Source organism: Anomaloglossus baeobatrachus, chromosome 9 (genome assembly GCF_048569485.1).
Source record: "Anomaloglossus baeobatrachus isolate aAnoBae1 chromosome 9, aAnoBae1.hap1, whole genome shotgun sequence".
In the NCBI taxonomy this organism is placed as follows: domain Eukaryota; kingdom Metazoa; phylum Chordata; class Amphibia; order Anura; family Aromobatidae; genus Anomaloglossus; species Anomaloglossus baeobatrachus.
The window spans coordinates 117,453,415-117,480,760 of NC_134361.1; the positions used below are offsets into that span (position 1 = coordinate 117,453,415).

A 27,346-nucleotide genomic window follows, 5' to 3' on the forward strand; every position below is an offset into this window, starting at 1 on the left:
CTGCGGGTCGCGTGACCTGGCTATGAACGCGGGTACCTTTCCGTTCAACCTTGAGGCCATTAGATCCACGTCTGGTATACCCCAGCGAGTGCAGATGTGTAGGAACACTTCTGGGTGGAGAGACCACTCTCCGGCGGCCAGGCCTTGGCGACTTAGAAAGTATGCTGCCGAGTTCTCTACTCCCGGTATGTGTACCGCTGATATCACTGACCCCGTCGATTCGGCCCAGCTGAGGATCTTGTGGGCCTCGAGATAAGCCACTTTGCTGCGGGTTCCCCCCTGCCGATTGATATAGGCTACAGCTGTCGCATTGTCCTATTGGACTCGAATCTGACGACCCGCTAGCAGAGGGCAGAACGCCCTGAGCGCGAGGAAGATCGCGCAGATTTCCAGGACATTTATGGGTAGAGAAGACTCCTGGGGCGTCCAACGTTCTTGAGTAGTGTGGTGCCGGTACACTGCTCCCCAGCCTAGGAGGCTGGCGTCCGTGGTCAGAACCAGCCAGTTCACTGGGAGAAAAGATCTCCCCTTCGATAGGGATGAGGACCGAAGCCACCAGCGGAGTGCATACCTGACTGAAGGCGTCAGGTGAAGATGTTTGTCCAGGGAGAAGGGGCTCTAGTCCCAGGCAGCTAGAAGGGCTAGCTGCAGTGGGCGGAGCTGCAGTTGAGCAAAGGGTACTGCCTCCATAGCTGCCACTATCCTGCCGAGCACCTTCATGCTGAATCGAATGGAGCGAGAAGTAGGACGTAGAAGGCAGCGTACCGCTCGTTGAAGAGCGATCGCCTTGTCCAGGGGGGAGATAGATCAAGCCCCGACGGGTGTCCAGGGACATGCCCAGGAAGGTGATGGATCGTGATGGGACCGGGGATGATTTGTCTAGATTCAGTAGCCACCCTAAGCGGGATAGGGTGTCCAAGGTATTCTGTGCGCTGGTTGAGCAGTCGTGGAAGGAGGGGGCCTTGATGAGGAGGTCGTCCAAGTAAGGGAGAACGACTACTCCCCTGGCGTGAAGGACGCTCATGGCGGCCGCCATGACTTTGGTGAAGACCCTTGGTGCGGTGGCAAGGCCGAAGGATAGGGCTACGAATTGAAAGAAGGGAATTTTGTTTACTTACCGTAAATTCCTTTTCTTCTAGCTCCTATTGGGAGACCCAGACAATTGGGTGTATAGCTTCTGCCTCCGGAGGCCACACAAAGTATTACACTTTAAAAAGTGTAACCCCTCCCCTCTGCCTATACACCCTCCCGTGCATCACGGGCCCATCAGTTTTGGTGCCAAAGCAGGAAGGAGGAAACTTATAAATTGGTCTAAGGTAAATTCAATCCGAAGGATGTTCGGAGAACTGAACCATGAACCAAAAGAACAATTCAACATGAACAACATGTGTACACAAAAGAACAACAGCCCGAAGGGAACAGGGGCGGGTGCTGGGTCTCCCAATAGGAGCTAGAAGAAAAGGAATTTACGGTAAGTAAACAAAATTCCCTTCTTCTTTGTCGCTCCATTGGGAGACCTAGACAATTGGGACGTCCAAAAGCAGTCCCTGGGTGGGTAAAAGAATACCTCGATAAAAAGAGCCGTGAAACGGCCCCTTCCTACAGGTGGGCAACCGCCGCCTGAAGGACTCGCCTACCTAGGCTGGCATCTGCCGAAGCATAGGTATGCACCTGATAGTGTTTCGTGAAAGTGTGCAGACTCGACCAGGTAGCCGCCTGACACACCTGCTGAGCCGTAGCCTGGTGCCGCAATGCCCAGGACGCCCCCACGGCTCTGGTAGAATGGGCTTTCAGCCCTGAAGGGACCGGAAGCCCAGAAGAACGGTAGGCTTCAAGAATCGGTTCCTTGATCCACCGAGCCAAGGTTGACTTGGAAGCCTGCGACCCTTTACGCTGGCCAGCGACAAGGACAAAGAGCGCATCAGAACGGCGCAGGGGCGCCGTACGAGAAATGTAGAGTCTGAGTGCTCTCACCAGATCTAACAAGTGCAAATCCTTTTCACATTGGGGAACTGGATTAGGACAAAAAGAAGGTAAGGAGATATCCTGATTGAGATGAAAAGGGGATACCACCTTAGGGAGAAATTCCGGGACCGGACGCAGAACCACCTTATCCTGGTGAAAAACCAGGAAGGGGGCTTTGCATGACAGCGCAGCTAGCTCAGACACTCTCCGAAGTGATGTGACTGCCACTAGGAAGACCACCTTCTGCGAAAGGCGTGAAAGAGAAACCTCCCTCATCGGCTCGAAAGGTGATTTCTGAAGAGCCGTTAGCACCCTGTTAAGATCCCAGGGTTCTAGCGGACGCTTGTAAGGAGGGACTATGTGGCAAACCCCCTGCAGGAACGTGCGTACCTGCGGAAGTCTGGCTAGACGCTTTTGAAAAAACACGGAAAGCGCCGAGACTTGTCCCTTGAGAGAGCCGAGAGACAAACCCTTTTCCATTCCAGATTGAAGGAAGGACAGAAAAGTGGGCAAGGCAAACGGCGAGGGAGTAAAACCCTGATCAGAGCACCAAGATAAGAAGATCCTCCACGTCCTGTGGTAGATCTTGGCGGATGTCGGTTTCCTGGCCTGTCTCATAGTGGCAATGACCTCTTGAGATAACCCTGAAGACGCTAGGATCCAGGACTCAATGGCCACACAGTCAGGTTGAGGGCCGCAGAATTCAGATGGAAAAATGGCCCTTGAGACAGCAAGTCTGGTCGGTCTGTTAGTGCCCACGGTTGACCCACCGTGAGATGCCACAGATCCGGGTACCACGACCTCCTCGGCCAGTCTGGGGCGATGAGGATGGCGCGGCGGCAGTCGGACCTGATCTTGCGTAACACTCTGGGCAGCAGTGCCAGAGGAGGAAATACATAAGGCAGTCGAAACTGCGACCAATCCTGAACTAATGCGTCTGCCGCCAGAGCTCTGTGATCTTGAGACCGTGCCATGAATGCCGGGACCTTGTTGTTGTGCCGGGACGCCATTAAATCGACGTCCGGCGTTCCCCAGCGGCAACAGATCTCTTGAAACACGTCCGGGTGAAGAGACCATTCCCCTGCGTCCATGCCCTGGCGACTGAGAAAGTCTGCTTCCCAGTTTTCTACGCCCGGGATGTGAACTGCGGAGATGGTGGAGGCTGTGGCTTCCACCCACAGCAGAATCCGCCGAACTTCTTGGAAGGCTTGACGACTGCGTGTGCCGCCTTGGTGGTTGATGTACGCCACCGCCGTGGCGTTGTCCGACTGAATTCGGATCTGCCTGCCTTAAAGCCACGGCTGGAACGCCTTTAGGGCTAGATACACTGCCCTTATCTCCAGAACATTGATCTGAAGGGAGGACTCTGGCTGAGTCCAGGTACCCTGAGCCCTGTGGTGGAGGAAGACCGCTCCCCACCCTGACAGACTCGCGTCCGTCGTGACCACAGCCCAGGATGGGGGCAGGAAGGATTTTCCTTTCGACAGAGAAGTGGGAAGAAGCCACCACTGAAGAGAGGCTTTGGCTGCCCGAGAGAGGGAGACGTTCCTGTCGAGGGACGTCGACCTCCTGTCCCATTTGCGGAGAATGTCCCATTGGAGTGGACGCAGATGGAACTGCGCAAATGGAACTGCCTCCATTGCTGCCACCATCTTCCCTAGGAAGTGCATGAGGCGCCTCAAGGGGTGTGACTGGGCTCGAAGGAGAGATTGCACCCCTGTCTGTAGGGAGCGCTGTTTGTCCAGCGGGAGCTTCACTATCGCTGAGAGAGTATGAAACTCCATCCCGAGGTAAGTTAACGATTGAGTCGGTGTCAATTTTGACTTTGGGAAATTGATGATCCACCCGAACCTCTGGAGAGTCTCCAGAGCAGTGTTCAGGCTGTGTTGGCATGCCACCCGGGAGGGTGCCCTGACTAGAAGATCGTCTAAGTAAGGGATCACCGAGTGTCCGTGAGAGTGTAGGACTGCCACCACTGTTGCCATGACCTTGGTGAAGACCCGTGGGGCTGTCGCTAGGCCGAAAGGCAGTGCCACGAACTGAAGGTGTTCGTCTCCGATGGCGAAACGCAGGAAGCGCTGATGTTCTGGTGCAATCGGCACGTGGAGATAAGCATCCCTGATGTCGATTGATGCTAGGAAGTCTCCTTGGGACATCGAGGCGATGACGGAGCGGAGAGATTCCATCCGGAACCGTCTGGCTTTCACGTATCTGTTGAGCAGTTTGAGGTCCAGAACGGGACGGAAAGATCCGTCCTTTTTTGGCACCACAAACAAGTTGGAGTAAAAACCGCGACCCCATTCTTGGAGGGGAACAGGGATCACCACTCCTTCTGCCTTCAGAGTGCTCACCGCCTGAAAAAGAGCATCGGCTCGCTCGGGGGGCGGAGATGTTCTGAAGAAACGAGTCGGAGGACGAGAGCTGAGTTCTATCCTGTAACCGTGAGACAGAATGTCTCTCACCCATCGGTCTTGGACATGTGGCAACCAGGCGTCGCAAAAGCGGGAGAGCCTGCCACCGACCGAGGATGCGGTTTCGGGAGGCCGAAAGTCATGAGGAGGCCGCTTTGGGGGCGGTTCCTCCGGCGGTCTTTTTAGGACGTGACTTAGACCGCCATGAATCAGAGTTCCTCTGGCCCTTCTGTGACCTATTGGCCGTGGAGAATTTAGTCCTGCCTGAGGGCCGAAAGGACCGAAACCTCGATTGTATCTTCCGTTGCTGAGGTCTGTTTGGTTTGGACTGGGGTAAGGACGAGTCCTTTCCCTTGGATTGTTTAATGATTTCATCCAATTGCTCGCCAAACAGACGGTCGCCAGAAAATGGCAAACCGGTTAAGAACTTCTTGGAAGCAGAGTCTGCCTTCCATTCGCGTAGCCACATGGCCCTGCGGACTGCCACTGAATTGGCGGATGCTACCGCTGTACGGCTCGCAGAGTCCAGGACGGCGTTCATGGCGTAGGACGAAAAAGCCAACGCCTGAGAGGTTAAAGACACAACCTGCGGAGTAGAGGCACGTGTGACTGCATTAATCTCAGACAGACAAGCTGAGATAGCTTGGAGTGCCCATACGGCTGCGAATGCCGGAGCAAAAGACGCGCCTATGGCTTCATAGATGGATTTCATCAGGAGCTCTATTTGCCTGTCAGTGGCATCCTTGAGCGACGCACCATCTGCCACTGCTACTATGGATCTAGCCGCCAGTCTAGAGACTGGGGGATCCACCTTGGGACACTGAGCCCAACCCTTAACTACGTCAGTGGGGAAGGGGTAGCGTGTGTCATTAAGGCGCTTAGTAAAGCGCTTGTCCGGAAAAGCTCGGTGTTTCTGGACTGTATCTCTGAAGTTGGAGTGGTCAAAAAACGCACTCCGTGCCCGTTTGGGAAACCTAAATTGGAATTTCTCCTGCTGAGAAGCTGCCTCCTCAATCGGCGGAGCTGGAGGAGAAAATTCTAACACCTGATTGATGGACGCTATAAGGTCATTTACTATGGCGTCCCCTTCAGGAGTATCAAGATTGAGAGCGACGTCAGGATCAGAGCCCTGATCTGCCACATCCGCTTCATCCTCCAGAGAGTCCTCATGCTGAGACCCTGAGCAGTGTGATGAAGTCGAGGGGAGCTCCCAGCGAGCCCGCTTAGCCGGTCTGGGACTGCGGTCCGTGTCGGAGTCCTCACCGTGGGACCTAGGAGTCCCCCCAGGAGCACTTTGCTGCGCCGACCGAGGGGGGCCTGGGGGCAATGATTCAACAGTGCCCGGGGCCTGTGTTACCGGTCTGGACTGCAAAGCTTCAAGTATCTTAGCAGACCATCTATCCCAAGCCTGAGCCATGGATTGAGAAAGTGACTCAGAAAGTTTCTCAGCCAACACTGCAAACTCTGTCCCTGCCACCTGGACAGTGTTAGCCGGTGGTTCTACCTGGGCCGAGGGTCCCACCAGTGGCTGAGGCTCCGGCTGAGTGAGTGTCACAGGGGCAGAGCATTGCACACAATGAGGGTAGGTGGAACCTGCAGGTAACATAGCCGCACAAGAGGTACAGGTTGCAAAATAAGCCTGTGCCTTGGCACCCTTGCTTTTTGCGGACGACATGCTGTTGTCTCCTCTTAGAGCAATCAGTGAGGGTATATAGCCAAAAGCAAATAGTGCGGCCGAACAGAGTAAATGTATACAATATAAGGATATAAATATACACTTCGGCACCCAGGGGGGCCAGCACCTAGTAACAGGTGCGGCTTACCGACCGCTCTCAGCGGTTGTGTGTCCACCAGATTCCCTGCCTGGGCCTCCCAGAGCTGTGGAGCTCGGTCTGAAGATCTCCACCGGCAAAAGTGCTGGTAGCAATGGCTGCCAGCGTTCTGAGAGGAGGAGGGAGCCGTGGGCGTGCCTCAGAAAGTGCGGGAATCTGGTGCCCCGCAGTGCTCAGTGAGGGGGTAGGAGGATACCCAAGTATGCTCCAGCCCTCACTGCTGACGTCTAGTCAAGCGTCCCGCCCTTACCCCTGACTGGCAGGCCCGGGGGCGGGAGTATGCGGTACTAGGCCGCAAAAGCCGGGGACTAAAGTTATTAACGCGGCCGGCAAACAAGCGCGGTCGGCGCGGTAGTCCCGGCGCACAAAAACACCCAGCAGCTGCTGCAGCGTCCATTACACAGGCGCTCTATGCGCCGTCCCCAAGGGGACACAGAGTACCTCAGAGTAGCAGGGCCTGTCCCTGATGATACCCGGTCTCCTGTCCGTCAGATTCCCCCAGGGGCTGCGGAGGGAGCCCGGTCCCAGTGTATGGTGACCGGTTAGGATCCCACTTCACCCAGAGCCCCTAAGGGATGGGGAAGGAAAACAGCATGTGGGCTCCAGCCTCTGTACCCGCAATGGGTACCTCAACCTTAACAGCACCGCCGACCAGAGTGGGGTGAGAAGGGAGCATGCCGGGAGCCCTGTTAGGGGCCCTCTTTTCTTCCATCCGATAAAGTCAGCAGCTGCTGCTGACTAAAATGTGGAGCTTGCGTGAATGTGTCTGCCTCCTTCAACACAAAGCAAAAAACTGATGGGCCCGTGATGCACGGGAGGGTGTATAGGCAGAGGGGAGGGGTTACACTTTTTAAAGTGTAATACTTTGTGTGGCCTCCGGAGACAGAAGCTATACACCCAATTGTCTGGGTCTCCCAATGGAGCGACAAAGAAATGAGAGTCCTGAACTGCGAAGCAGAGGAACTTTTGGTGATGTGGGGCGATGGGTATGTGCAGGTACGCATCCTTGATATCTATGGAGGCGAGGAATTCCCCTTCGACCATGGATGCAATAATGGACCTTAGGGACTCCATTCTGAATCTCCGTACGTGCACATGTTTGTTCAGATGTTTGAGGTCCAGGATGGGTCGAACTGACCCATCCTTTTTGGGGACCACAAAGAGGTTGGAATAAAAACCTGTGAACTTCACGTCGTCCGGGACAGGTATTATCACTCCTGCTGTTTGGAGCGAGTGGATTGCTGAGAAAAAAACCTCGCGTCGTTTTCGAGTCTTTGGAGGGTTTGAGAGAAAGAACCGACTCGGGGGTCGGGTCCGAAATTCTATGTGGTAACCGGAAGACACAAGGTCTCGCACCCATTTGTCGTCTGAGGCAGCAGCCCAGATGTGTTGAAAGAGCCGCAGTCGACCTCCTACAATGAGTGTGTCTTCTGGGGCGCCGAAGGAGTCATGAGGGGGGAAAACGTCATGGACGAGTCTCCCTAGTGAGTTCATGAGCCCTGGGAGCCCTCCCCCCGCCACCGGTAGATTATTTCTGCAGGGTTCCCTGCAATCAGCAAGGGACTTTCCCCTCCTCCAGCAAGCACACAGCTATGGTGGGAATAAAGACTGTAAATTCTGCAGTCCTGGGAGTCTTCCCTGCACCGTCTGAACTTTGCGCGCTTTCCTGGGGTGGGCGGGACTTATCGCGGCCCCGCGGGGGGCGGGGCTTAGCGCTAAAAGAGCGCCAAGAAGAAGTCAGTGTGCCCCCCTGCTGTCGGTAGTAAAAAATGGCGGGAAGGGAGCTTCTGTGACAGTTTTTCTCCCCCTCCCTCCAGTAAGCACACAGCTCGCCACCGGTAGATGATCTCTGCAGGATTCCCTGCAATCAGCAAGGAACTCCCCCTCCTCCAGCCAGCACGCAGCTAGATGGAAGATTCTCCCTTTGTCTGGGAAACCAGTCAGGGGGGATCTCACCTTAACACTGCCTTAGTCCAGGCAGTGGAATAGCAGAGTCAGCTTGCTGTGTCCGGCCACACAGGTGCAATGTATCAACTCAGAGCCCGCAAAGAGGGGCTGAGGAATTGTGCCTCTGTACTGGGCTCTGGAAAATCAGTGTCTGTGGGACTCATCATCCAGTAAAAAGGCAGTCCAGGAGCCAGTGTCGCAGGAGGGGGTACGTGGAGGCGACACTCCGCGTTCCCGCCCGTTGATGTTATTGGGAGATCGGTCCCTAGGGGAAACAGTCGCCCTCAAAAAATAACAAAACCTTGAAAGGATGTGCCTCCTACAGACACTAAGCTAAAACTGGGGTTGCCTGGCCCGGCCAGGGGGTGTATACTGCAGAGGAGGAGCTAATGTCTTTTGCATCTACTTAGTGTCCTCCTATGGATAGGCAGCATAACACCCATGGTCCTGTGTCCCCCAATGAGGCGTCAGAGAAATTGTTTTTTCAAACAGGTAGCTTTTTTTTCACAAGGGTATCAGGAAAAAATGCACCATAAAATGTATTGTGCAATTTCTCAGGTACACAGATACCTCATATGTGGTGGAAATCAATTGTTTGGGCGCATGGCGGGGCTCAGAAGAGAAGGAGCACCATTTCACAGCAAAATTGGTTGGAGTTATTAGCAGACACCATGTTGCATTTGGAGACCCCCTGAGGTGCCTAAACAATGGAGCTCCCCCACAATTGACCCCATTTTGGAAACTAGACCCCTCATGGAATTTATCTAGCTGTTTAGTGAGCACTTTGAACCCATGGAGGCATCAGAAACGTTTGTAATGTTCAGCCGTGAAAATTTTTGATTTTTTTTTTTAACACAAAATTGTTTTTTCAAATAGGTAGCTTTTTTTTCACAAGGGTATTATGAGAAAATGCACCATAAAACTTATTGTGCTATTGCTCCTGAGTACAGATACCTCATACGTGGTGGAAATCAATTGTTTGGGCGCACGGCGGGGCTCAGAGGAGAAGGAGCGCCATTTCACAGCAAAATTGGTTGGAATTATTAGCAGACGCCATTTTGCATTTGGAGACCCCCTGAAGTGCCTAAACAATGGAGCTCCCCCACGTGACCTTATTTTGGAAACTAGACCCCCCCATACAAAAAAAATTAGTTTGGCGAAATAGAAAAATACGGACATCAGTAAAAAAAAAATAATAAAATAATGAGCGCCTGCAACTGACACTATGGCAAGTGCCACACATGAGAGTGATGCACGAATCTCGCATCGCATCATCCGGCACAGCCGCACACTCCTGTCTGGAAGAGAGCGACCGTGCCGGATGATGCGATGTGAGACTCGTGCATCGCTCTCACGAGTGGCACTGGGCTGACCCTTACAATATTCAGTATAAAATACTGTAGTTGACGATTACTACAGTATAATTTTACTGGCCTTAAACTAAGTTTATTTGTATTTCTTAGTTTACAGAAAAAAAAAAAAACAGGACGCACGCACGGATGTGCTGCAAAAAGGGGGGAACTAGGTGGGATGAAAAAAATGGATGGAGGATGGGAGAGGGCGCGGCGGAGGATGGGAGAGGGCGCGGTGGAGGATGGGAGAGGGCGCGGCGGAGGATGGGAGAGGGCGCGGCAGATGGAAGAGCGGTGGAGGATGGGACAGGGCGGGCAGCAGATCAGGGTGAGAGGTGGTGGAGGGGGCAGCAGATCGGGGAGGGTGAGAGGTGGGGGAGGGGGCTTCAGATGAAGAGGATGGGAGAGAGCAGACTGCAGATCAGGGAGGGTGAGCGAGGGGGCAGCAGATCTGGGAGGGGGCAGTAGCTGTTGAGGGAGAGCGGGCAGCAGATCGGGGAGGGTGAGATGGCGGAGGCGGGCAGCAGATGGAGGCGAGATGGCGGACAGCAAATCGGGAAGGTGAGATGGCAGAGGGGCAGCAGATTGGGAGGGGAGATGGTGGAGAGCGTGCAGCAGATCGGGAAGGTGAGATGGGGGAGGTGAGATGGCGGACAGCGTGCAGCAGATCGGGAAGGTGAGATGGGGGAGCGTGCAGCAGATTGGGAAGGAGAGATGGGGGAGCGTGCAGCAGATTGGGAAGGTGAGATGGGGGAGTGTGCAGCAGATCGGGAAGGTGAGATGGGGAGGGGGCAGCAGATCGGGAAGGTGAGATGGCGGACAGCGTGCAGATCGGGAAGGTGAGATGGGGGAGCGTGCAGCAGATCGGGAAGGTGAGATGGGGGAGCGTGCAGCAGATGGGGAGGTAAGATGGCAGAGAGCGTGCAGCAGATGGGGAGATGAGATGGCGGAGAGCGTGCAGCAGATGGGGAGATGAGATGGTGGAGAGCATGCAGCAGATCGGGAAGGTGAGATTGTGGAGAGCGTGCAGCAGATCGGGAAGGTGAGATGGTGGAGAGCGGTGGCAGATAGCACAGGGTGGGAGATGGTGGAGGGGGCAACAGATGAGGATGGGAGAGAGTGGGCAGCAGCTCACGGAGGGGGCAGTGGCTGATGGGGGTAGGGAGCGGTGGCAGATGGAGGCGGCTGCAGCAGATAGAGGAGATCGGTGGCGGATCGGGGGCAGGGGCTTACCAGAGCACTTGCAGGGATCGCTCCCCTCGGCTTTCACGGACGGAGTATAGCGGAGGGGAGTGGTCACCGGCCACAGATCCATGGTGATTGGAGAAATCGGTCACAAGGCTGATCTCTCCAATCAGAGCTGGGGGCGGGTGAAGCACCGATCACCCAGCTCCAGCCAATAATCAGTGCTACAGCTGCACTGACCATGGCTGGAATTCAATGTTTCAGCCATTTTCAATGGCTGGAACATTACAGTGGCTGTGATTGGCTGAGCGGAGCAGGCACCACCCCTCCTGAGGTCAGGCAGAAGTCCCCCTCCTCCCCGAATCTAAGGTTTGTGTGTACCGATCGCACTCACCGGGGCTCTGGAGCCGTGATTTCGCCATGACATACTGGGTACGTCATGGGTCGTGTAGCACCATGTCACCATGACGTACCCAGTACGTCAAGGGTCGTTAAGGGGAACCTGTCACCACTTTTTTGGCCTATAAGCTGCGGCCACCACCACCGGGCTCTTACATACAGTATTCTAACATGCTGTATATAAGAGCCCAGGCCAGGAGTATAACATAAAAAACACTTTATAATACTTACCTAACAGTCGCTGCGGTGAGCCTTATGGGCGTCTCTGTTGTCGCCTTTTTCGGCCATCTTCGTCCTCCTTCTCTAGCCACGGTGCATGATGGGTCCAACGTCATGCACACTCCCCGGCATTCAGGTCCTGAGCAGGCGCACTTTGATCTGCGCTGAGCAGGGCAGATCAAAGTATTTTAGTGCGCCTGCGCGGGACCAGCGAGTGTGTATGATGTAGCTGCATTATGCACACAGGCTTCAGAAAGAGGACGAAGATGGCGGAAAGAGGCGGCGCCACCACCGGACAACGGAGAAGCCCATAAGGCCCACCGCAGCGACCGTTAGGTAAGCATTATAAAGTGATTTTTATGTTATACCCCTGGCCTGGGCTCTTATATACAGCATGTTAGAATGCTGTATATAAGAGCCCGGTGGTGGTGGCCGCAGCTTATAGGCCAAAAAAAGTGGTGACAGATTCCCTTTAATGTAATGAAGCTTGAATAGTAACTCCACGTTTCATCATGAATCAACAGTGCAAGTGAGGATTAAATATTTTACAAACTTTCTTATCAGAGAAACTAAGCAAAAAGAGAAAGCCAGAGCACAAAGAAATATGAAGGGGGAAAAAGTGCAAAAAAGAGAGGATTCAAGTCATATATTGGCCACAGATGGGGTCATTCCTCCTGTACATTCACAGGACACCTGAAGTGTATGTTTTTAGGAGTAGGGTTAAATACATACAATATCATTTTTTTAAGTAAATAGGTTCAAAATTATGTTCGATTTCATTTTCTATTATTTGTTTAATGCAGTTGGAGCTCAGTTTTTCTAAAAAAAATAAAAATAAAAATCTGCATAGACAGAAATACAAAAGAAAATTAAAAGAAACAGGATTCTCCAACATAACAGTTGTAGGGATTTTTCTCTTTATTTTTATATCCATGGAGCTGAGTGGGAGTTTTTATTGATATTTTGGAACTTTGTTCCTTTTTATAGTATTTCTTAAAGGTGGTGACGAAAAGAGGGTAATTTTGGAGTTTTGATGTTTTTTTTCTTTTCGATATTTAGCACATTGTTTAAATAACTATATTTTGATACATTGGACTTTTCTGGGGATGACAAAAGCAAAACATGGTTAAATTTATTTCTTTATCATTAAGGGGGCAATTATAATTTTTAACTTTTTTATATTTACTTTACTTTTTTGTACTTCTATAGGGAGCCTGCAATCGTCCTATGGCTTATACTATATACTGCAATACCGCAGTACTGCAATAAAGAGTGAAAGTTCCCCTGTGGAGTTCAGTCTATAGCCGAGCATCACAGCAGGACCAAGATGGCCGTAATGGGGGCTGTCAGCAGCCCTGGGCTGCTATGATAACCCAACAGTTCACACGATTGTGTCATAAAGGGGTACTAGGAGCCAGCATGGAAATATACCAGAAATCAAGTCATATCAATGCTGACGTCAATGATTTACAGCAGCACTTAATAGTTAAACTGCAGCAAGAGGAGCAGGTTCTGGTCACCGCTGTTACAGATATCTGCTTGTATTACACTAAAAAAAAGAATCACAACCTTATAAATACTAAAGTATTATATTGGTCTATTGCCCAACACAACACATATTACATGCACACAGACAAGTACTAGGGACAATATAAAATGTGGGACAAATTAATGCACTAATTTAGGGGAGTGATAATTACAAGATCCCTACATTAGTGCATTCATTTGTGAGCCATTGGTATATGGTCTGTGTACATATAATGTATTCTCCATTTGGGCAATTGACCTTCTTAAGTAAGCGTGTAATAAATGCTTGTTTCTAGATTTTGAAGTCTGATTCTTTCTAGTGCAAGTCTGTTTCATCAGCACCCCAGTGTAATCTGCTACGTTTTTGGCTTGGAAACAGGGACTAGTAGCTTTCTGATATTAAGCAGCTACCACTCCTTACCCGGCCCCATACTTTTCTTAGGGACCGATGATGATAACATATGTCGGAGATCGGTAAGGAATTAAAAAGGGGTTTCTGATCTGATGAAAAGATATGCTATCACTTTATAATTAGTGGGGGTCCTTTATGAAATATCCACTGATTCTAGAAATAAAAAAGGCAACCTGATAAAAGGAGGATATTAAACTCTTTAGGGTACTTTCACACTTGCGTTATTTTCCTTCCGTTACAATCCGCCCTTTTGGGAAACAGCGGAATCCGTTAACGGATTCCGCTGTTTCCCATAGACTTGTATGGTTGACGGATTGTACCAAAAGGAGCTGCGTTGCTTCCGCTGGGCGACGCTCCGTTGCTTCCGCCCAGCGGGAGGAACGCAGCATGTAACGTTATTTTGAGCAGCGGAATCCTCTGGATTTCACTGCGCATGCTCTTTTTTTTTTTTTTTTTTTTTTTTTTTTTTAAATCAAACTTTATTTTGGCTCGCGGTGGCCGAACGTTCAGCTGAGCGCCCGGCCGTCGGCAAGCGACAGCGCTCAGCTGAATGACCGGCCACCAGCATGCCCGGCCGCCGGCAAGTCACAGCGCTCAGCTGAGCGCCCGCCCGCCGGCATGCCCGGGCGCCGGCAAGTGACAGCGATCAGCTGATCACCCGGCGGCCGGCTGCAGGGAGCGATCAGCTGATCACCCGGCGGCCGGGAGCGATCAGCTGATCACCCGGCAGCCGGCTGCAGGGAGCGATCAGCTGATCACCCGGCGGCCGGGAGCGATCAGCTGATCACCCGGCAGCCGGCTGCAGGGAGCGATCAGCTGATCACCCGGCAGCCGGGAGCGATCAGCTGATCACCCGGCGGGCGGGAGCGATCAGCTGATCACCCGGCGGCCGGCTACTGGGAGCAATCAGCTGATCACCCAGCGGCCGGCTGCAGGGAACGATCAGCTGATCACCCGGCGGCCGGGAGCGATCAGCTGATCACCCGGCAGCCGGCTGCAGGGAGCGATCAGCTGATCACCCGGCAGCCGGGAGCGATCAGCTGATCACCCGGCGGGCGGGAGCGATCAGCTGATCACCCGGCGGCCGGCTACTGGGAGCAATCAGCTGATCACCCAGCGGCCGGCTGCAGGGAACGATCAGCTGATCGTTCACTATAGTCTGCCGCTGGTAAAACCGGGAAAAAAAAAAAAAAAAAAATCAAAACGAATTGCGTTGTTTTGCAGCATCCGTTGCATCCGTTGTGTCACTATATGCAACACATCCGTTGCATCCGTTACACAACGCAATGCAACGGATACCGTTCAACGCAAGTGTGAAAGTAGCCTTACTAAGATCAGGCGAAAGCAGTCAGGATCAGCTGTAGCACCACATCGTACCTCATCATCCGAGAGGCACTGCTCAGGGGGTGGTGCTGGAGCGTACTCATACTCCCAACAAGACTTCTTTTCGGGTCCTGCCTCGGCTTCTTCACCTTCTTTTGCCTGAGGTTCCTGGGTCAATTCTCGGTGCTTTTTTCGCCGTTTCCGTCGAGCACTGCGCCAAACTGACAGAACACTTTTCCCAGGTCCAAATAGCCGAAGAAAGCGTAAAACCTGTCGGCAAAATAAAAATTACTAATTAGAAGAACTAAGACTGATTACTATTGATTTAGCCTTATTATATTAATCATGTGCAGCACTGCTCAGTGTCCCAGCGATCACATGGTAAGTTATGGGGACTCCGTGCCATGTGAGAGGTGTAACATGTAAGGGTTAGGGCTACTTAATCTTATAACAGTTTGGTAACAAGTCCTTATGAAGACATTGATTATTTTACTCGCTTATATAAGGTCAAAAGATTCCACAGCACTATACAGATGTGATCATCACTGACCCCACTGGGGTCACAATCTACATTCCCTATCAGTAGGTCTTTGGAGTGTGGGTGGAAACCAGAGAACCTGAAGGAAACCCTCCCAAACACGGGGAGAACATACAAATGCCATGTAGATTTTTTTTAAATCCAGAATCCCAGCGCTACAATGCAACAGTGCCAGCCACTGAGCCCCCGCTACCCCAACAGCTTAGAATGACATTGTAGGGAATATAATAACAATGGTAGAGTATACCTTGCCAGGTCTAAATTCTGGGAAGAGCTCAGTGACGCTAGGAAGGGGTTTGGTGCCATCCCTCTGCATTATGCCAGCAAGTGGTAAAGTCAGCTTTCGCTCCTTTCCCTCACTTTGTCCGCGCTCTTGAGGACCAATCTCAGATTCAGAATCCGATGAGCTGCTGAAGTCCACCTTTTCCAAGGAAGCAGAAGATGGCGCAATAATGGAAGGAAGTATGATTCCATCAGCTTCTTCAGAGGCTGGAGAAAGCAAGCAGAATTCTCTTTTAAGATACGAGATAACTTTGAATTAGGGTTAGGGGCACTTCTCACATAGCGAGATCGCTGCCGAGTCATGCTTTTTGTGACGCAGCAGTGACCTCATTAGCGATCTCGCTGTGTGTGACACTAAGCAGCGACCTGGCCCCTGCTGTGAGATCGCTGCTCGTTACACACAGTCCACTTAAATGCAGCTCTTTAAAGCCGTATTATCACAATCAGTAAGTTATCCCCATACTATCAATAAAGGAAACTCATCTATCAGTTCACTTTGTGATAGGGTGAAGAACTCCTCTGTATAGATAAAAACAGGATTTGTCTATAACATTTGTAGGATGTAAATATCGATAAACTTGTCAAATAAAGCCACTATTCATCAAAGCTTTTACAACAGTAAACATCACATAGTAGAAGTGTTTAAGCAGTTAACCTATGTCTTTCCCTCCATATGTACACGCATTGTGGGCTGAAACACATATATAGTTGTTGTCTGATAGATCTTAAATACAAACATGTCATCTATATACCCGTGATCACTTACTTATTGGCGCTGCTCCCTTTTCCTCTTCTTTCTTACATGTCACTGGAGGAGGAGGTGGCGGTGGCATTAGCTTGGAATCAATATCTTCACAATCCGCATCATAGTCGTCATCGTCATCATCTAATCAGAGCACAAAGCCAATTTCATCAACACCTCAACAAGCCCATGTAATTGTATGGTCCAGTCACCTGGGATGCCAATAACATTCACCTGCTCTTCTGGAGAGATGGAGATTTCCCATCGCCTGCCTATATCTGCGGGACTCATCTTCAGCCACTTCATTGATATCAGAGTAATCAATGGCGTCATCTGTGCTCTTAACCCAACCTATACAATAGAGAGGGCGAGATGCACAACTACATGTACTAGAAGAAGCAGAACAAACATTATATATGTAGGGGTTTATCTTTGGATCCTTTATAAACCTCCCAGGGTATTTTACTATATCCTCATAGTTGTGTGTTAATAAATATCTGCTCCTAACTAGAAATCCTAATAGAAGAAATCAGCATTCTAGATTGCAGTGACAAATTGACGGAAAAAGGCTTGTCCAGTGCTCTTCTTCATATCTGCTTAAATTAGAAAGCAAACAAATTACTAATAAATTTCATGTCTGAAAGCTATGATCTTCAGACAGAATCTCTGGTCCTGAATCCCAGCAGCTTCTTCTTCGATTTCTGGCCAGTACAATATATAGGTTCTGGTGTTGGCAAGTACAAAGATAGGGACTGGCTTAGCTATTACACACCAGCTAGCCACCTTTACACACATCACGTGTGGACAGTGGAAACACTCTCCTATGTTGAGCCCAAGACTGACAGTGGTGCCGATAATCCAGGGACATACACGACAGTACTGGGCAGCAGCGGCCACTACACAACGTATAGAGCTGCGGTACATCACCTACCCTACCTGCCGCAGCAGCGACACAGATATCAGCTGATCGGTGGGGAGGTCAGGTATCGGCCCCTATAACAAATCTCATATTGATGACCTGTCTTATGGAAAGTTCAACAAATTTCTTTCGGTATTTTTTATTACTGAACAACCCCTTTAATTTGAAAATGTAGGCTACTCAGGAATATTACACACGCTGCTGAAATACACAGAATGCCTTATGTCAGTGCCATTACCGTCTTCATCCAAGTTCACCCCTTCAGTTTCTGTGGCCTCGTCCGCGCTGGATGTGATTTCAGTAATAAGATTTCCAAGGCCGAGAGCTCCCAACCCTGCAAGGTGTTTCTTTGACTCCTAAAAGCATGAAAGTCAAAATGTGTTTTAGTAAAAGATAATTTTATTTTTAACTCATACACTAAACAGGCAATGCAGTGGAGAACACGGCTCGAGACATCGCAGAGGAGATCGATGCCGCTTCAACTGCATCAAGAGAAATTGCCTTCCACTTCCCATTCCAGTATGTACAAGTGGAAAGCAGGGCTGTGGAGTCGGTAAGCCAAACCTTCAACTCCGACTCCTCAATTTCCCTTGCACCGACTCAGACTCCCACATATATTGCTTATAGTTAAGTGAAAACTGTATTGTAGTACAATGTGAACATCAGACATTTAATCATTTTTATGATACAATAATCAAGATATTTAGATAGAACATAAAATATATTTATTGGAATACAACTTTAGAACACAAAAAACTGTAATAAATTGTAATACACTATGTAATATAGATTACATATACTGCATATCGTGTGTGTGTGTGTGTGTAATATATATATATATATATATATATATATTATGTATATGTATATGTATATGTATATGTATATATATATATATATATATATATATATATATATATATATATATATATATGTGTGTGTGTGTGTGTGTGTGTGTGTGTGTGTGTATGTATATATATATATATATATATATATATATATAAACAATATGTAATATACAGTGTGTATATATATATATATGTATATATATATATTATATATACACACACAAGATGTACAGTATCCATATTACATACATACATTATTACATATTACATACATTACATACATACAGTAATCCATATTACATATTGTATTACATATTTACAATTTACAGTTTGTGTTCTAAAGTTGTATTCCAATAAAAAGAGAATTTTGTTTACTTACCGTAAATTCTTTTTCTTGTAGTTCCGACATGGGAGACCCAAACCATGGGTGTATAGCTAGCGCCTCCGGAGGACACACAAAGTACTACACTCAAACGTGTAGCTCCTCCCTCCGGGCTATATACACTCCCTGGATGACAATCTACCCAGTTCAGTGCAAAAGCTGAAGGAGGACATGCACCCATAAGTAGAGATAGAGTAAAACTCGGCAAAACCAGAACACTGTCTACTAACAACAGCCGGTGAAACACACGGAACAAAAAACTGCCAACAGGCAACAGGGAGGGTGCTGGGTCTCCCATGTCGGAACTACAAGAAAAAGAATTTACGGTAAGTAAACAAAATTCTCTTTTTCTTTATCGTTCCTTCCATGGGAGACCCAAACCATGGGACGTTCCAAAGCAGTCCATGGGTGGGAATAAACCAAACTGAGAAGTAGGCAAAACCTAACTTCACAAATGGGCGACAGCCGCCTGAAGGATGCGTCTGCCCAAGCTCGCATCTGTCGAAGCATGAGCATGCACTTGGTAGTGCTTCGAAAAAGTGTGCAGACTGGACCAAGTGGCAGCCTGACACACCTGCTGAGCCGTAGCCTGGTGTCTGAAAGCCCAGGAGGCACCGACAGCTCTGGTCGAGTGCGCCTTAATCCCCGGCGGGGGAGGCACCTGAGAACACTGGTAGGCATCGGCGATAGCCGACCTAACCCAACGAGCTAGGGTCGGTTTAGAAGCAGAAAGACCCTTGCGCTGACCCGTGGTTAGCACAAAAAGTGAGGTGCACCGGTGCGTGACACATAGATTCGGAGCGCCCGCACCAAATCCAAGGTGTGCAACGCCTTCTCAAAGCGATGCACAGGGGCCGGACAAAGAGAGGGCAATGAAATGTCCTGGTTAAGGTGGAAGGAAGACACCACCTTAGGGAGAAAGTCCGGAGTCGGACGAAGAACCACCTTGTCTTGGTGAAACACCAAAAAGGGGGATTCCGAAGAAAGCGCAGCCAAATCAGAAACTCTCCTGAGAGAAGTTATGGCTACTAGAAAGACAACTTTCTGTGAAAGTCTAGACAAAGGAACCTCCCTGAGAGGCTCAAAAGGGGGTTTCTGTAAGGCCGTGAGGACCAGATTAAGGTCCCAGGGATCCAAGGGCCGCCGGTAAGGAGGGATGATGTGAGATGCGCCCTGCATGAAGGTGCGCACCTGAGCCAGTCGGGCGATACGCCGCTGGAACAATACCGACAAAGCCGACACCTGTCCCTTGAGGGAATTGAGGGACAGACCTAACTGTAGACCTGACTGTAGAAAAGACAGGATGGTCGGCAAGGAGAACGGCCAAGGAGCATGGCCGGAAGAGCGACACCAGGACATGAAAATTCTCCAAGTCCTGTGGTAAATCTTGGCCGAGGAAGACTTCCGAGCCTGAGTCATGGTGGAGATGACCTCAGAGGGAATGCCTGAAGCCGTCAGGATCCAGGACTCAAGAGCCACGCCGTCAATCTGAGAGCCGCAGAATTCTGGCGGAAGAACGGACCTTGAGAGAGAAGGTCTGGGCGGTCCGGGAGATGCCACGGCACCTCTACGGACAGGCGGAGCAGGTCTGGGTACCAAGCTCGCCTGGGCCAGTCCGGAGCAATGAGTATGACTCGACGGCCCTCCGTTCCGATCTTGCGCAGAACCCTGGGCAAGAGCGCTAGAGGGGGAAACACATAGGCCAGACGGAACTGAGACCAATCTTGAACCAGTGCGTCTGCTGCGAAGGCTTGAGGATCGTGGGAGCGAGCCAGGTAAACCGGAACCTTGTTGTTGTGCCGGGATGCCATTAGATCCACTTCCGGAGTGCCCCACTTGCGGCAGATCGATCTGAACACTGACGGATGCAGGGCCCACTCGCCGCCGTCCACGGTTTGACGGCTGAGATAATCGGCCTCCCAGTTTTCCACGCCTGGGATGTGGACTGCAGATATGGTGGACTTGAAGTCCTCCGTCCACTGGAGGATTCGTTGAACCTCCAACATCGCCAGACGGCTGTGAGTCCCGCCCTGGTGATTGATGTAGGCAACCGCTGTCGCGTTGTCCGACTGAACCCGAATGTGCTTGCCCGCCAACAGGTGGTGAAAGTCTAGGAGAGCTAGAAACACAGCTCTGATCTCCAGCACATTGATCGGGAGGGCTGATTCGGACGGAGTCCAAGTGCCCTGTGCTCGGTGATGGAGAAATACCGCTCCCCAACCGGAGAGGCTGGCATCCGTGGTGAGGATCACCCAGGACGGAGTCAGGAAGGAGCGTCCCTGTGACAGGGAGAGAGGCTGAAGCCACCACTGAAGGGAGTTCCTGGCCTGTGATGACAGAGCCACCAGCCTGTCCAAGGAAGAGATCCGCTTGTCCCAACAGCGGAGAATGTCCAGCTGCAAGGGACGCAGATGGAACTGGGCAAAGGGAACCGCTTCCATTGACGCCACCATCTGACCCAGCACCTGCATGAGGTGTCTGATGGAATGACGGCGGTGCCTCAGCAGAGAGCGCACCGCCAGACGAAGGGACTGCTGTTTGACTAAGGGCAACTTGACAAGTGCCGGCAGAGTCTCGAATTGCATCCCTAGGTACATAAGTACCTGGGTCGGGGTCAGAGTGGACTTGGGCAGGTTGACAAGCCACCCGAACTGAACTAGCGTGGTGACAGTGAGAGAGACACTCTGCTGGCAGTCTACACTGGATGAGGCCTTGACTAGAAGGTCGTCCAGGTAAGGAATCACTGCCAATCCCTGGAGGTGCAGGACCGCAACCACTGCTGCCATGACCTTGGTGAACACTCGAGGGGCCGTGGCTAAGCCAAAGGGAAGAGCCACGAACTGGAAATGTTCCTCTCCGATTGCAAAGCGTAGCCAACGCTGGTGTGAGAGCGCAATAGGCACATGCAGATAGGCATCTCTGATGTCGATGGATGCCAGAAAATCTCCTTGGGTCATTGAGGCAATGACCGATCTCAGAGATTCCATGCGAAAGTGCCGCACCTGAACATGCTTGTTGAGAAGCTTGAGATCCAGGATGGGCCGGGAGGAACCGTCCTTCTTGGGGACTAGAAAGAGGTTTGAGTAGAAACCGCTGAACCGTTCCCGGGCGGGAACCGGAACAATTACCCCGTTGGCCTGCAGGGATGCCACGTTCTGAGAGAAGGCGGCGGCCTTGGAGCAAGGGGGTGTGGACAGAAAAAATCTGTTTGGCGGGCTGGAAGAAAATTCTATCCTGTAGCCGTGGGAGATAATATCCCGCACCCACTGATCGGTGACGTGTTGGAACCACACGTCTCCAAAGTGGGAGAGCCTGCCACCGACCAAGGACGTTGCTGGCTCGGGCAGATAGTCAAGAGGAGGCTGCCTTAGTGGCAGCTGCTCCTCCGGTCTTTTGAGGACGCGGCTTTGCGCGCCAGTTCGATTTACGATCCTTGGCTGCGGTAGTGGACGCGGTCGAGGGCTTCGAGGATGACCAGTTAGAGGAACGAAAGGAACGAAACCTCGATTGGCTCCTGCCCTGGACAGGTTTCCTGGCCTTAGATTGAGGCAAGGAAGTACTCTTCCCGCCAGTAGCCTCCTTGATTATGTCATCCAGCTGTTCCCCAAACAGCCGGGACCCAGCAAAAGGGAGACTCGCAAGGTACTTTTTTGAGGAAGCGTCTGCTTTCCACTCTCGAAGCCACAAGATCCTGCGGATCGCGAGGGAGTTAGCGGAGGCCACCGCCGTGCGGTGAGAAGCCTCCAGGATGGCAGACATGGCGTAGGATGCAAAAGCCGAAGCTTGAGAAGTGAAGGCCTCCAGCTCAGGCATAGAGTCTCTGGTGAGGGAATGCATCTCCTCCAGAGAGGCAGAGACTGCCTTGAGGGCCCACACTGCCGCAAATGACGGGGAGAACGAGGCTCCAGCCGCCTCATATACAGACTTGGCCAAAAGGTCAACCTGGCGGTCAGTGGGATCCTTAAGAGAAGTGCCATCAGCCACAGCCACGACTGTGCGGGCTGAGATTCTGGACACCGGAGGGTCTACCTTTGGGGACTGAGCCCATTCCTTAACCACCTCTGGTGGAAAAGGGAAACGGTCATCTGAACTACGCTTCGGAAAACGTTTGTCAGGACAGGCCCTGGGTTTGGTAACAGTGGCCTGAAAGCTGGAGTGGTTAAAAAACATACTTTTAGCTTTCTTAGGTGAGGTAAACTGGTGTATCTCTACCAGAGAGGCTTGTTCCTCAGACTCTGGTGGGTTGAGGTTCAGTACGGAGTTAATGGACGCAATCAAGCCACTAACATCCGCATCACCCTCAGACAAGTCAATGGGGTACATAGAGGTAGCGTCTGAGCCCACAGTAAAAGAGTCCTCCTCGCCCTGCACCTCGGCACGTGAATCAGAGCCGTGGGAAGAGGAAGGAGAAGGGTCCCTGCGTCTCCGTTTAGGGGGACAGGGTCCTGGGACATGCTCTGGGAGCTCTGCAGAGCTAGGAGCAGCCAAAGCACCCTGAGAAGGGGGCTGATGCATGGTCAGCAGTGTCCGGGACAGCTGCCCCATGGAGTCGGCAAAAGACTTGGAAATAGCTTGTGAAAAGGATGCTACCCAAGCCGGGGGTTCAGCCACCGGGGCCAAAGCAGCCGGAGGGACCCCTGCGGAGGCTCCAGGCTGAGACACAACCATGTTAGCACAGGCATCACAATGTGGGTATGTGCTTGGCTCTGGCAGAATGAGCTTACAAGCAGTGCATATAGCGTACATGTTTGCAGCCTTGCTCCTAGTGACAGACATGCTGCTGAGGTGGAGGCTCTGCAGCCAGAATACACTCCTGTAGAATGCTGAGAGTGTAATAAAAGTCCACAACCAGAGGTTGTGGCTTACCAGCCCGTGCTCTCTGTGTGCCCTCCGGATTCCACCGCTCCCCTGTGAAGCGTTAGCCTTCATGATAGTATGCAGCTGCAGCATCCAGCGCCCTCCAGCGTAAGAACCCTGAGAAAATGGCGCTGGGAGAAAGAGGGGGGGCGTGTATAAGCCCAAGAGCGGGAAAAACGGAGGGCAGAGAGATACAGGACGATATACAGGGGGGGGAACATCTCCCCAGAGAGGAGTGCCCTCCCCTCTGCTGGTCGGGCGGTGGGCGGCGCTGTATGCAAAACATGCAGAGAAGCCAAAACCGAAACTAGGCCCAAACAGAAGCCGGGGCCTAGATTTAACAATGCGGCCGACGAGCAGGCACCTTCGGCGCGGTTCTCAGGGGAAATCCCCAGAATCGGCCGGAATTTACAGTAACGCTAAAACACATACTGTCCCCCTAATAAAAGTACCCGGGACCCCTGAAAAACGTCTCTATACTTAGCTTTGAGACGCAGGGCCATGTCCCTGGAGAGGGGGGTAAATGCTCCTTCCAGCAGGGACCAGACAGGGCTGCGGATGGAGACCGGTCTTCTGCAAGCAGAGAGGACCGTGGAGGCTCCCACTTCAACCCAGAGCCTCTTAGAGGATGTGAAGGAGCGCGGCATGTGAAGGCTCCAGCCTTATAAAGTCAACCTTAACAGCACCGCCGACAGAGTGGGGTGTGAAGGGACATGCCGGGAGTCCAGACTGGACCCGCTTTTCTTCCAAATCTTTAAAATAAAATAAAAATGAGAAAAAAATATCAGAGAATGCAAGTGTGTGTATCCTCCTGAAACACAAAGTATTGAACTGGGTAGATTGTCATCCAGGGAGTGTATATAGCCCGGAGGGAGGAGCTACACGTTTGAGTGTAGTACTTTGTGTGTCCTCCGGAGGCGCTAGCTATACACCCATGGTTTGGGTCTCCCATGGAAGGAACGATAAAGAAATATATTTTATGTTCTAAATATCTTGATTATTGTATCATAAAAATGATTCAATGTCTGATCTTCACATTGTACTACAATACATTTTTCATTTAAATATAAGCAATATTCTAAAATGTTATTTAGTATGTTTTTGTTGAAAACTGTTTTTTTGCACAATATATATATATATATATGTGCAAAAAAACAGTTTTCAACAAAAACATACTAAATAACATTTGTGCAGTCTATGATTTTTTTCTAAGAAATAGAATTGCCTCCATCAGATCCTCCTTCATAGATGATCTCAAATCTGACCTAATAATTTTAAGGCTAGAGAACAACCTCCCTACAGTAACTTGAGTTGGAGGCAAAGCCGTAATCACATGGGCAACATCTCTAACAATTTCCGGGTATAAAGGAATTGTCTCATGCACAGTCAGTTTTGATGAACGGTTGAATTTTTCTATTTCTTTGAGAGCAAGTTAAAATTATTGCTGAAATCTGGTCAATCTGCTGCTATAGGAGACGGAGTGAAATCTTATTCCTTGCGGCAACACTTTGCTGCTCCATGTCATCCAAATACTTGTCAAAGTTAAACTCCTCATCTGATGAGGATGAAGATATGGCAGCAGTAGCACTGTCAGGAGCCAAGTCCTCTTGCGCCTGGAAGTCCTGTAGGCCACTCATCCTAACTGCTACCTCAGTCAGAGCTTATTTTCCTTTAGTAAGCTGTTGATCATCACATAGCTTTCTCATGAGCCAGATCAGACACCCCCATACTTTGCACTGACGAGGGGCAAGCACCCCAAAACACCGTGTCTGCAAATTGGGATTCTGATCTGGCTTATATATCCTGAGTCATATTGCAAAGGATTGTTGAAAATCCACTTGTGACTTTTAGGATCGCTACTTCCAATAGGTGGCGCTGTGCTAGAGTTTGTCTCCTTTACTGGAGAGACAATTTGATCATCAAGTAGTATGTGATAACTTGGGTCCACATAAACAGCTGCCAGAAGAATTTTATTTTCCAATAGCTGTCTCTCTCTCCATTTCTTTGAAGCAGAAATGCCATCTTCGATTAATCCTTCTCTTTGGGACAGGCAAAATAGCAAGTTCTTCCACTCATGAAAATGCCAAGAGTTAAATCCTCAACTTGTAATTTTTTAGTCACGGTAAATGGGTGATTAAGCAATTCCTTCAATTCAGCCACCTGTATCCATTGACCTTTATTTAGGGTTACCTGAGGGTTCAACCATATCTATAAGAAACGATTTTAGTTCAAGGAATCGCTCAAATCATTAAATAAATGCTGCCCCACCAAGTGGCTTTATCAACAATTGCCACTTTCCCAGCAGGTCTCTTCAAGATGGAATCAATTTTAGGGGTTCTGGTGGCAATAACCAACCTCCTCACTTTTCCAGTCAGATTTCCAGCATGTCCCTCTTGCAGACTATCTCTTATTGCCAGCGGCAGCGTGTGCACAACACAGCGCATGTGATGAATATTAAAGTGTTTTGAAGCAGCTTCAACAAGATCATCTAATCCTAAAGTATCATTTTGCTGTTCTTCTAATGTAATATCTGCTTGTTCCTCAGTTACTTGAACAGCACTGTGGCCTTCCATCTCACACATACTGAATCCTAAATTTTCTTCTAGCTGTTCATTACTCTCATTCATCAGTTTAATTGTACTTATGTTTGAAGCATTGTTCGTTACAATGGCAAGAACCTGTTCTTTTTTGAGTTTGTCATCTTGCAGAACTTTTTCCACTAAGGCCTGGAGAAACTGGCCGGTATGATGAGCTTTAGTATCTTTTACTACCAGTGACTTGGTAACAATTTCTTTGTCGTCACAAATATATCGAACATTGATGGCAAAATAATTCAGTGAAATGCAGTGACTGGCATCCCAGCAAAGGCAATGGGTTTCAAGATATGACATTCAGACACAGCATTTCGTGAGGATCTGTTTTTGGGCTCAAAAACAGATCCTCACAAAGAATGAGCATGTCAGCTTGTGTGGTGTTTTTCTAATCTGCTTTTGCTATTGAAAACATTATCTATGAGCTCAAAAACCTTTCAGGTGATGCGGTTTTTTAAAAAGCTGGTCTGCTTTTGCAGCTGAAAAATGTATCCTCAAAAAACGCAGCAAAAACGTTGTGTGTGAATGCAGCCTTAGATCCGGACTAGAACAGCCATTTATAGGACATTTCAGAACTTTCCCAAATTCCTATGAAACAATATTCAGCAGATTCTGCATTGCACTACTGTCCCCAATTTATTATATATTTTAGGAGTCAGAGTATTTTATACCGACTCCACCAAAATCAGCACCGACTCAGACTCCGACTCCACAGCCCTGGTGGAAAGACAACCAACTACATGGTCAGATATAGATAGGAGCCCTCACCCATCCTGAGTCGTCAGGTTAATGCCAGGTTCAGATGGCATTGTAATAACCAGCCATTCATGGCTGTACTGTGGACAGAATATGGTCTGTGCACTCATCTGCAGTGGAGAGGCGCCATAGCTGCATATTCTGGACTGTTATTGCTCACCAGAACATAGACTGCGAATACTCTGAGTGCTGTCCATTGTGCTCACCCGAACCCGGCCTTACTAAATATTGTACTCTGTGCAGCAACCGTTCAGGATCCTTATTAGAACTCCGTGTCATTGTGTTCCTCTGTTATTCCTCCTGGAAATGTCTGACAGCTGGGTGCTACCAGTGGGACTATGAAGTACCAGGGCGAATGGGAAATTAATCATCACTTGAAAATTTCCTCAGAAATATTTTGGAGGAATAACAGAAGAATGGCACAGCAGAGAGAAGGACTCCAAATCGATATTTTACGGGGAGACTACTAAACAGGTGAGGAAAAATGACATATCACTGTTCATCTGGACCCTTTTTTTGAGGGGGGGGGGGAATTAAAAAACAAACTTGATTGGCTGCCATGGGCATCTTATCTTCTGATCTACTTGGCTGGATATTCCAGGAGTGCGTTCTGGAGTCTTGATGAAATAGGACACTGCAAATATTGGTTCCTTCTTAGGATCGGAGTGATACATCTTGCTGGTTGACGAGGTCACTTACATATAGTTGTATTGTGACATACAGTATTTCCTACGCTTAACAGGTAGATATCCCAATCTTAACAAACCTACAAGTATGGGGAAAAGGCTGGATATAGGTTTCTCTGGTGTGCTAATGAAACGGAGGGGGGGAGGGAGTTTCTTCTTAAAGGGAAACTGTC

The 27,346-nt window shown here is 50.0% G+C and overlaps 1 protein-coding gene across 2 annotated transcripts in view; it reads right to left on the reverse strand.

Moving 5' to 3' along the window:
* Positions 1-27,346, reverse strand: part of TAF1 (TATA-box binding protein associated factor 1) — a 175,647-nt gene that overhangs the window by 141,482 nt on the left and 6,819 nt on the right. For both annotated transcript variants that reach the window (XM_075323955.1, XM_075323954.1), the window contains exons 2-6: positions 17,292-17,409; positions 16,369-16,485; positions 16,159-16,278; positions 15,358-15,599; positions 14,627-14,842 (exon numbers count right to left, since the gene is read on the reverse strand). In XM_075323955.1, the coding sequence (XP_075180070.1) occupies positions 14,627-14,842; positions 15,358-15,599; positions 16,159-16,278; positions 16,369-16,485; positions 17,292-17,409 (813 nt within the window). The remainder of the gene's footprint in view (positions 1-14,626; positions 14,843-15,357; positions 15,600-16,158; positions 16,279-16,368; positions 16,486-17,291; positions 17,410-27,346) is intronic.